Source organism: Lolium rigidum, chromosome 3, assembly GCF_022539505.1.
Source record: "Lolium rigidum isolate FL_2022 chromosome 3, APGP_CSIRO_Lrig_0.1, whole genome shotgun sequence".
NCBI classification, from domain to species: domain Eukaryota; kingdom Viridiplantae; phylum Streptophyta; class Magnoliopsida; order Poales; family Poaceae; genus Lolium; species Lolium rigidum.
The window spans coordinates 320262449-320273579 of NC_061510.1; the positions used below are offsets into that span (position 1 = coordinate 320262449).

General features: G+C 48.3%; 1 protein-coding gene across 1 annotated transcript; it reads left to right on the plus strand.

Annotated features, from left to right (window-relative positions):
• The first annotated feature begins 2962 nt into the window (after positions 1 to 2962).
• On the plus strand, positions 2963 to 6262 carry LOC124703795 (pyruvate dehydrogenase E1 component subunit beta-4, chloroplastic-like). The gene is made up of 4 exons (XM_047236029.1): positions 2963 to 3173; positions 3257 to 3336; positions 3440 to 3486; positions 5017 to 6262. Exons 1-4 carry the CDS (start codon positions 3089 to 3091, stop codon positions 5987 to 5989), a joined length of 1185 nt encoding a protein of 394 aa, XP_047091985.1. The 5' UTR covers positions 2963 to 3088; the 3' UTR covers positions 5990 to 6262.
• The last annotated feature ends 4869 nt before the right edge of the window (positions 6263 to 11131 follow it).

Here is an 11131-nt window from a genome sequence, read left to right on the forward strand (position 1 = left end):
CTCCTCCACATCCGTTGGCGCCTCCATCATCGCCGCCGCATACGCGTCGGCCGCCGCCAACCGCTCCGCCCGCCCCCATAGCGCCGTAAGCGCCGACTCCCGCCGTCGACGCTCCTCCGCCGTCGCTCGTCGTCGGAGCTCGATCGACTCACGCCGCCGGCGCTCGATCGAGTCACGCCGTTCACGGAACAGCGCTCGCCGCTCATCGCGCCGGCGCCGGCGCTCGTCGGCCCCATCGTCGCTCCATCTCCTCCCGGCACCGGCGCCGCCGCGCCTCTTGTCCCGTCGAGGCGTCGAACGCCGCAACGGTGTCGCACCGTCTGCTCTCGCCACGCTGCCGCCGCCGCGGCCTCTCGGCCGGCGGGAGGCAGGGGCGGAGAACGCCGCAAGATCCGCCGCCGCCGCGCCTCACGCCGCCGGCGGGCCTCCTCCTCGAGTGCCTCCTCGAGTGCCGCACGCCGCAGCCGGCTCGTCAATGGAGGAGACGGCGGTGGAGGGAAGTGGCCATCGCCGGGCGGTTCGCCATTGCCACCGGTGATGGAGGAGACGGCCGTGGAGCGACGAGGGCCGTGTTTGTTGCCGGCGGGGTGTGGTGGCTACCATTGATGAGCCGGGAGACCTTTATAGACGCCGGCGTCGGGAAGAAAGCGCGGGAACGAGACGAGAAGAGGCGGGAAGATCGCGCGGGAACGGGCGGTGGCGTGCGAACGCCGGCGACGCGTGGAGGCCGCGCGAGCACCGACGAGACGTCTCGCCCGCCCCTCCGTCGCCATTAAGGCAAAGATGCCGCCGTGTGTCATCGCGCGCGAATAACTTCCGTCGCGAGGTAGGCGACGGTTAGGTTAAAATTAACCGTGCCGGCCGACGCGTCGGCCCCGCCACTCCCCGCCTCGCTTCGTTGTGTCCGGCGTCCCCGGAGCGTCCCCCGTGGGACGGGGACGGGCTCGGGGCGCCGGACACCGTATCGGGCCGCGCCGGACAAAAAAGGGCTTTGGGGGACGCGGCTGGAACGCTTTTTTTGTCCGGCGCGCCCCAAATCGCTTTGGGGGACGGTTTGGGGGACGCGACTGGAGATGCTCTAAAGCTGAAAATCGCATTAGGCTAGCAAAACACCAAGGTCCTCGGGTCAGGGCGCTCCACCCTGTATGTGACATGGACAACAGACAATGAAAGCCCTTGAACATTCCGATGATTAGTATAGTACCGACTGTAAAAATCATCTACTAAAGGACTTGGAAGACTTAATTCTGTGTAAAGTGACCATTTGACTTGAACTCCACATAAAATAAAATGACTTCCACGTCACGAGAAAACTGACCAGCCCTTCAAATCTTCGCTTACGAGTTTGGGCTCACGAAGACAAGCAAAAGACTTGCATTATAGGCAAGAAATTGTCAAGAGTTGCATTCTGGCACAACCTAGACTTCCAAATTTACGAGTTTGAGTATGCATCCTTCTTAAGTACTGTAATGCTCACGAAGGAAACACTAAGCAAACAGACTTGCACTTGATAAACCTTCTAAATCTTCACTCATGCAAACAGAGCTTGGCTCTGGTGGCTAGGTCCTTGTGGTGGAACCAGCCCACCCAGGTTCAAGTCCTAGACTTGACATGGGTGTTTGCATTTACCTGGATTTATTCCAGGATTTAACCGGCGCTATGCTTTCAGTGGTAGGTGACGTGCCCGTCAACAGCGAGGCACCAGTGGTGACTTCGTCAACCTCAAGATATGCCGGCTCAGTCCCTTGGATGTGCTCATAGGGGTAGGGTGTGCGTGCGTTCATAGGGGTGTTTGTACGTGCGTGTTTGTGAGCGTCTGCGTTGTACTGTGTTCTAAAAAAAAAAAATCTTCACTCATGAGTTTGAGCCTGGCACAACCTTATGTATACCTCCTGAAAGAAACGACAAGCACATAGCTTGCATTTTAGGCAAAAAAAAAAACGGAAAAAGGAGCTTGTATTATGCCTCATCCGTGGCCTTCCAAACTTTCACTTGCGAGTATGAGCATGCGTCGTATTCCTAAGAAAGGGAAGACTAAGCAAATGGCCCTGCCAACTGCCATTCATTTCACTTGCAACCTTACCAATTTTGATCCACCATTTTGGGATGGGAAAACCTTATGTATTCCCCGCGAAGGACAGAACAAGCAAAGAGCTTATACTTTCAAGAAAGAGAATATCTCACAGATCTTAATCGATAGTCAGAACCAAGCGGTCACTTGTATCGAATATTTAAAAGTAATCTTACTACTCGCAAAAAAGAGTTAAACTCGACCATGGATGAACATCTAGGCTCCTTGAACGAGAAAATAAGCCCAAACATTCACTCATTTTAGAGAGCAAATAGAGTATAAGGCTTCACATGCTTGATCAAAAATCTGTAAGAATAAGTTTGTTAAGTTAGACTACCCATAGAAGTCCAATGTTCAGTTCAATTTGAACCATCCATAGCACTCCAAAGCCTTTTTTTTCTTGACTACCCCATGAAAAAGGTGTATGATTTTCATAGAGGAAGAGCCAAACCACTATTACAACATCTTTTGGTCTTTCTTCTTAGAACACTTCTCCATGAGCCCAAGCAACGCCTCTAAGGAGGCAACGGTGCCATGGCATCAGTGTCGTCTTGTCTAGTGATTCAGACATAGGTTTTCCCTCGACGCTCAAGGAGAGGACGACACACGACATCTGGTTCAAATTTAACTACCCACAGCACACCAAAGTTTAGTTAACTTAAAATGCCCATAAGTTAAGTCCAAAACAAACAAATCCCAAGTGTTGGAATTCTTAAGATTCTCGACCGAAATCAAGCGGCCCAGATCTAATCCATCCATCCATCCATCTCCATCAGTCCATAGTCCCTAGACTAGACCCCATCATCACCTCTCTCTCTCTCTCGGTGTCTCCTCTCCTCTCCAGCCTCGTTCTCTCCGCCGCCGTCCTCCGTTCCTCCGCCTCCGCCACCGCCACCTGCATTCCAACAAGACGCACCCTCCCCACCGCCCCCTTCTATAAATAAACACTCACTCACACACACGCCAACCACCGCCGCCGCCGCCGCTCCAGCCCCCAGATCTCGAGCCCCATCCGCAATGGCCGCCGCCTCGTCGCTCCACGTCGCCGCCCCGGCCGCCACCCCGCGGGTGGGATCCGCCGCCCACAAATCCGCCTCCTCGGGTACTGCTGCTGCTGCCCGCGAGGTTCGCCTGCCGCTGCTGGATCCTCGCTGATTTTCTCTGTGTGTGTGTTCTCTGCTGCAGCGGCGAGGAGCGTGCGCGTGGCCAGATCGGGTGCGGTGGCGCGGTCCGGGGGCAGGCTGGTGGCCTGCGCCGCCGTCGCGGTGCGTGCTCTCGCCTTATCCTCTGTTGGCTTTGATTCCTCGCGTGTTGCCGTCTGCCGGTACACTGACTGAACTTCTCTTGTGTGTGTGTTTTCGTGTGCAGACCAAGGCCGATGCTCCCGCGACCGACGCGGCGTCCAAGTCTGAAGGGTAAGAATGCTCTACCACACTTTCGCACCTTCGTCACCAGTATTCTGAGTATTTGGGGTGAATCAGGGTCCACGCAAAACCATCTTGACGAAGAAAACATGAGTCATGCAAAACTAGCAATCCGGTATATTCTTAGAACTACCGACTCGACTCAATTTAGCTTAGATTCATTCGACTGGGATTTCCTGTGTTAATTAGGTGTATTGGGTTACACCCCCGTTTCAGGCTTTGAATTTTGCCATGTGTCGTGTAAAGTTTGCATGTTGGATGTCATTGACATGGCAAATTATCTGCCAAGTTGCAATCACCTGGCGAACTGGTGGGCTTGTTTAAAATTAGTATCCACCTCTGTTCAGCTGCATATTTGTAGCTATGCCATGTCCCAAGTGCTGTGTATTTTTTTAATATAGGGACACCTGCTAAAATTGAGAGTTGTAATACTAATTTATTCATTGAACTATGTTAACGCACCGAAACAATTTTTAAGGAGAATTTAAGTAAAAAAATGAGTTTCTAGTGGAATACGCTCACCTGAGTGAACCTTAAAATTTCAATAACCATGCATCAAATTTTAACTGACCTGTTAGATTTCAATTATCTATTACTTGGCTACTGTTGTGACTTGGCTGGCACTAAATATGTTTTTTCCCATCCCGGTGTGCTTCTCCCTTGATGTGTGGTTCTGTCGCCTTGCATTTGCCAAGTCCATCTAGAGAAGGACCAAAGTACTAGTACCTGATAATTATCATAATAGCAAACCAATAATCGGTTCCAAGTGGCAAGGCTGAATTCGGTTTTGATTAACATTATTTCCTTTTAGGATATTGCTGTCATATAAGAGCTGAGTCAGTATTTTAACAAAGGCAAAGAATGTTGACCTGCTGCTTCTTTGTTGCTTCTACATAAATAAAGTTGAGAATGCTCTATTCTACTTTGAATCTGTTGCTATATTTCCATTTTTTTTCCTGTAAACCTGGTGCACATATTAAAGCTTTGTTTGCCTTTTGGTTTTCCCAAAGAGAAAATTAATACTTTTTCATATAATTGATATCTGAAGGTTTAGCTTTGCTGAGTAATTATTATTTTCTGGAAAGTCGGGTATACATCATTTTAGCTGTTTGTTAGGGGATGGGCAGAGTATCAAGAGCACGAGCCTGTGTGTAGGAAGGTCATATCAACTTCAGTTGGTGCTGTTCCTCATATATAAGCCTGGTGCAGTAAACTATATCTTTTTCAAAAATTCAGTTGGAAGCTCACTATTGAGATGGGTGTAGGATGGCCCCCTGAGTCAACCTGAGCTGTCCCTTTTAACATATGAATGGGTTGGGGTGGAACCAGCTGATGTAGGCTTTTCAGCTCTCCCCTTAGGAAACTTTACATTGCGTTTGGTCTTCAAATGCAGTTATGCCACTTCGACTATTAGTATATTTTTATTATACAAGTAGAACAATGTGCTGCAATTTGTTTTATGAATATGACTCCTTAATTGTCTGAGTGGAAGTTCCTAATGTTATTATAACTTCTGTTCAGTCATGAGGTGTTGCTGTTCGAGGCTCTTCGTGAGGGTTTGATGGAAGAGATGGAGGCAGATCCAACAGTGTGTGTCTTTGGTGAAGATGTCGGTCACTATGGGGGTTCTTACAAGGTGACCAAGGGTTTGGCTGATAAGTACGGAGACCTTCGAGTCCTTGACACACCTATTGCTGAGAACTCATTCACCGGCATGGGAGTTGGAGCAGGAATGAAGGGGCTGAGGCCTGTTGTTGAAGGCATGAACATGGGCTTCCTTCTCCTTGCTTACAACCAAATCTCAAACAACTGTGGCATGCTTCATTACACCTCTGGTGGTCAGTTCAAAATTCCACTTGTGATCAGAGGTCCCGGTGGTGTTGGTCGTCAGCTTGGAGCAGAGCATTCACAGCGTCTGGAGTCATACTTCCAGTCGATTCCTGGCCTCCAGATGGTTGCTTGCTCTACTCCTTACAATGCTAAGGGTTTAATGAAAGCTGCCATAAGAAGCGAGAACCCCGTTGTGCTATTTGAGCATGTCCTTCTATACAACCTGAAGGAGAAGATTCCTGATGAGGAGTATGTGTGTTGCCTGGAGGAGGCTGAGATGGTACGACCTGGTGAGCATGTGACTATCCTCACATACTCGCGGATGAGGTACCATGTGATGCAGGCTGCAAAGACCCTGGTGAACAAAGGGTACGATCCTGAGGTGATTGACATTAGGTCGTTGAAGCCATTTGATCTGCACACCATAGGTAACTCCATTAAGAAGACTCACCGCGTGCTGATTGTGGAGGAGTGCATGCGCACTGGTGGGATCGGTGCCAGTCTGAGATCTGCCATCATCGACAACTTCTGGGACTACCTTGACGCCCCTATCATGTGCCTGTCATCACAGGATGTGCCGACACCATATGCGGCAACTTTGGAGGATGCGACCGTTGTGCAGCCTGCGCAAATTGTTGCTGCTGTTGAGCAAATATGCCAATAGGGCGTCTGTTTCAGTATTGTTGATTTATCTGTCCTGGCTTGGAACAACTTTTCATTCGTCATTTTTGCCATGGATATGTTAATTGTGGTATAGGCCTGTATCCATTTTTTATTCGTGTTTGAGCTTGTACTTCAGCTACATAACTGTACTGTATTGTGCTGAATGCTAGGGGTCTGATCTTGGGTGTATTTGAAGAAATCGTTGAACATCCTGGGCAAGTTGTGTGTTTGACAATATTAGTTTTGCCTTTCAAGAAAAGGTTATCTTACTTCAGTAGTTACTCACCTAAGGTATGATACACTTCCGTCAGAGCTTACGGTTTGTTCTTGATTTATGCCGTATTGAATATGGTTCATGCAACTTTAGGGCGTAGGAGCATTTGGTGATTGTTTCATTCAATATAGAGAGCCGTAAAAGACTGAGATTTGTACAATCGAAACGACGAATGAATCACTTCTTCAGGGACAGATGCTTTGCTTGACCAATGAAGCAAGGTTGGTTAATACAACATTTACAGAAATTGTCCAGGCGTAAGAGCATCTCCAACAGACGCGCTATATAGGCCGCGCGGCATAAAAACGTCCGATATAGCGCGCGCGGGACAGAATGTGGCGCTCCAGCAGGCGCGGTGCTGTAAAAATTTTAGGGCGCGCAGCTTTTTGCACAATCCGGAGCGGCATATCTGGCGCGTCGGCTACAGCGCGCGGCATCGCTCGTCCAAGCGCGAAAAAGCCAACGGCTGAAAAATTCCTCCCCCGCGCATGCGCCTTCATTTCCCCACCTACCGCCGGCGCGAAATCCAGCCACCACCGGTCGACTCCGCCGGCGCCCCCGCTTCTGCGCGCCGCCGCGTCGTAGATCCGCGTCGCCCGCACCTCCTCCTGGCAGCGGCGGACGCTCCGCCGCACTGTGTCGCTCGCGCGGCCGCCAGCGACGAGTTGTAGTCGGCGGTCCTTCTCCGCGGCCCCCTTCGCGCCGCCGTCGCGTTCTCCTCCGCGCAGGCGTCGACATGTCATCCTCGTCGTCCTCGAGCTTGCTTGCAACATGGCGCGCCCATGGTGCTCGCCCATTTGCTCGCAAGGTATGAACCTCCGCCGGCCAGCCTCTATTATACTCGCCAAGTAGCTACAAAAGTTCATAGTAAAGTAATTTCATACATATGTTTGTAGAGTTTCTCATATGATTCATCTGATGACGACTTCGACCAAGAAGAAGAGGAGAACATATCGATACTATTAGCATACCGCGCCGTTAAGAGGCCAAAATTTGGTGGATCGGTGTTCGGTAGACAGAAGTTATGGAGAGAAAGGATTGAAGGGCATGAGAAGTTGATGCGGTCGTATTTCAATGAGAATCCGATTTTCCCCGAAAGCTATTTTCGGCGGCGTTTCCGGATGAGTCTCAACTTGTTCAAGCACATTGCAACGGAGGTCACCAAATATGATCGCTTCTTTGAGCAAAGGAGGAATGCCGCCGGAGAACTTGGCCATAGCACATATCAAAAGGTGACCGCCGCCTTGCGTATGTTGGCATATGGTATACCGGCGGATCTTATTGATGATCATTTGGCCATGGGAGAGAGCACTTCTATCTTGTGTGTGAAGCGCTTTGTCGTTGCAATTGTCAATGTCTTTGGCTCCACATACTTGAGAGCCCCCAATGCTCAAGACACGGCAAGGCTTTTGGAGATCAACGCCAACCGGGGTTTCCCGGTATGCTTGGTTCCATTGATCGTATGCATTGGAGTTGGAAGAATTGTCCAGCGGCATGGCATGGACAATTCAAAGGCTACAAGAAGGATGCCACCATAGTACTTGAAGCGGTGGCCGACCAAGATACTTGGATATGGCATGCTTTCTTTGGAATGCCCGGATCTTGCAATGACATCAATATTCTTCAACGATCACCACTAATGACAAGACTTGCAATGCGGGAAGGTCCATTGGTGGAGTTTGAAGCAAATGGCCACAAGTACAACTATGGCTACTTCCTCGCCGACGGCATATATCCAAGGTGGCAAACATTTGTGAAGCCAATTATTCAACCAAGAGGTAAAAATCAAACTCAATTCCACAATGCACAAGCGGCGGCTAGGAAAGATGTAGAGAGAGCATTTGGGATTTTGCAAGCCCAATTTGCCATTGTTAGAGGACCGACTAGATTTTGGGATCAAGAATGCCTTTGGTATATCATGACCGTGTGTGTAATCATGCACAACATGATTATAGAGGATGATCGCGGAAAAGATGTGGATCATACCCACTACGACTTGATGGGGGTTCCCGTGCAAGTGACGAGGTCCGCACATAGGATTGCCCGATTCATTGCCTCATACCATGCCATTCGGTGCAACGACACACATGATGAGCTTCAAAAAGATCTCATGGAAGAATGGTGGAATTGGAATGGACAACAATAGCTGCATATTTGTTGTATTTGTTTGAAAACTATGTGTTGTATTGTCTCAAAACCATGTTGTATTGTTGTATGTTGGACGTGTTGTATTTGGTGTGAAGTATTGTTGTGAACAATGTATTGTATTTGGATGGTACAATATATTTGTGAATTTTTATATATTGTTTGATCTTCTTGAATGCATACTTATGTGTGTTTGTTGTTTGCGCCGCGCCCGCGCGCTGCAAAATGGCGCGTCCGGCGGAGGTGCTATTTTACCGCGCCAACGCGCGCTGCAAAATGGCGCACCCGGCGGAGGAGAAATCGATCCGGCGCGCGGCAACGGTTTAGCGCGCGCAGATTTTAGCTTTTGGCGCGCCGCGATATAGCGCGTCTGCTGGAGATGCTCTAACCACACTAGCAAGATGCAACAAGTGTAGCCAGAGAAGTTAATTACGTGCATGCGATTGACTTCACTGCACCTTATGCTATCCTATGTTTGTTTTTGTTGCCTCTTAGAACAATTCGGCACCACATATGCAAATGGTTTCCAATAAGTTGGAGTTGGTCAATAGATATCTACTTTGAGGAACGGCTGTTCTTTTAAAAAACAAAGCAAAAAAAGACTGTTTTTATTACTCATTCCGATCTAAATTAATTGATGTGGATTTAGACAAAATGTTAGCTAAAGCTTATCCAGATTCACTGAACTTGCGGCAACAAATTTGGATCGGAGGGAGCAATCAAGAATAAGTGAATTGCCCGGTTAAATTGAGAAATACCGGGTACTCATCTACCCAAATATAATGGTTACTAATGTATACAATTTCTTGTGTACAGGTAATTACTAATTTGGTGAATCAACTTAGGAGGCAGGGCAGGAGGAAGATGATATGCTATATTGAGCTTAGAATACCGCTGAAAGGGTATTTTACTCTTATCCATTATTTTGGCTAATGATAACATCGTAGCTAGTGTGTGAACTAACGTTATCTCTAACTGATATCACAATTTTAGTTTACAAGTGATGAAGGAAGATGGTTAGAGACCCCCCCCCCCCCCAAATTGCTATTCAAGAGAAGTGACGGTGTTTTCGTTTGTTTTTCTCTTTGTTTATGTTTGAGTCATAGGAAACACCGCACTATTAAGAGGGGTGGTCCCGATGAGCTTAATGGGAATGTTGTATGCAGTGCAGCCTAAAAACACATCCGACCACCCATATACCATCACACATAAGAGAGAAGAGAAAGCTCAGGGAGGAATAGGGTTGTTTTGAAGGTCTTCAGCGGAACCGGCGGCCAAACCGGCTGGGCTGGTGAAAGTGCATGGAGCCCTCATGTGTGGTTTTGGTAATTTATTGTAATCCCTATTATCGTTGCCTATTCGACGGTTCCTCGGAGAGGAGGGATCCTCACGAGGGAGAGAAGAAGTAGGGGTTATCGGGCGGAGAGTCCTCGGGACGGTGGTACGCGATTTACCCAGCTTCGGAACACCTGCATGATGATAGGGCCTATTGCTGCTTGTCTGGAATTATCTGGGCGCTTTCGCGTTGTTACAATGAGTTGTGGTTGTGCCTCTAGGGCTCCCGGGATTCGGCTTATAAAGGCGCCAGGATCTAGGGTTTACACGGAGAGTCCTAGCCGGAATACAAGTTGCCTAACTACGGAATTTTACATTGTCGTGCACGTCAAGGATTCGTCTTTCCTTATACGCCGTACTGGATGCGGCTACCCCTGATGGGCTAGGCCGGATCCGACTTCCAGAATAGGTCGGTGGATCCGGCTCCTTGTGTTGGAGATATGCCCAAGAGGCAATAATAAAGTGGTTATTATAATATATTTGTGTTTATGATAAATGTTTGCATACCATGCTATAATTGTATTAACCGAAACATTGATACATGTGTGTTATGTAAACAACAAGGAGTCCCTAGTAAGCCTCTTGTATAACTAGCTTGTTGATTAATAGATGATCATGGTTTCGTGATCATGAACATTGGATGTTATTAATAACAAGGTTATGTCATTGGATGAATGATATAATGGACATACACCCAAATGAGCGTAGCATAAGATCAAGTCATTAAGTTCAATTTGCTATAAGCTTTCGATACATAGTTACCTAGTCCTTCGACCATGAGATCATGTAAATCACTTACACCGGAAGGATGCTTTGATTACATCAAATGCCATTGCGTAAATGGGTGGTTATAAAGATGGGATTAAGTATTCGGAAAGTGTGAGTTGAGGCATATGGATCAATAGTGGGATTTGTCCATCCCGATGACGGATAGATACACTCTGGGCCCTCTCGGTGGCACGTCGTCTGATTAGCTTGCAAGCATGTGATTAGATCACAAGAGATGACATACCACGGTACGAGTAAAGAGTACTTGTCGGTAACGAGGTTGAACAAGGTATGGAGATACCGATGATCGAACCTCGGACAAGTAAAGTATCGTGTGACAAAGGGAATCGGTATCGTATGTAAATGGTTCAATTGATCACTAAGTTATCATTGAATGTGTGGGAGCCATTATGGATCTCCAGATTCCGCTATTGGTTATTGCTCGGAGAGGAGTCTCGACCATGTCTGCATAGTTCACGAACCGTAGGGTGACGCGCTTAAGGTTCGATGTCGCATTAGTAGATTCGGAATATGAGATGGAGACCGAAGTTTGTTCGGAGTCTCGGATGGGATCCAGGACATCACGAGGAGGTCCGGAATGGTCCGGAGAATAAGATTCAT

Excerpts from the sequence above, each read along its gene's own strand:
- LOC124703795 (XM_047236029.1), top strand. The coding sequence starts at position 3,089 with ATGGCCGCCGCCTCGTCGCTCCACGTCGCCGCCCCGGCCGCCACCCCG. Across the intron at positions 3,337-3,439 it reads TGGCCTGCGCCGCCGTCGCG|ACCAAGGCCGATGCTCCCGC; the intron begins GTGCGTGCTCTC and ends TTTCGTGTGCAG. Across the intron at positions 3,487-5,016 it reads GCGGCGTCCAAGTCTGAAGG|TCATGAGGTGTTGCTGTTCG; the intron begins GTAAGAATGCTC and ends ACTTCTGTTCAG.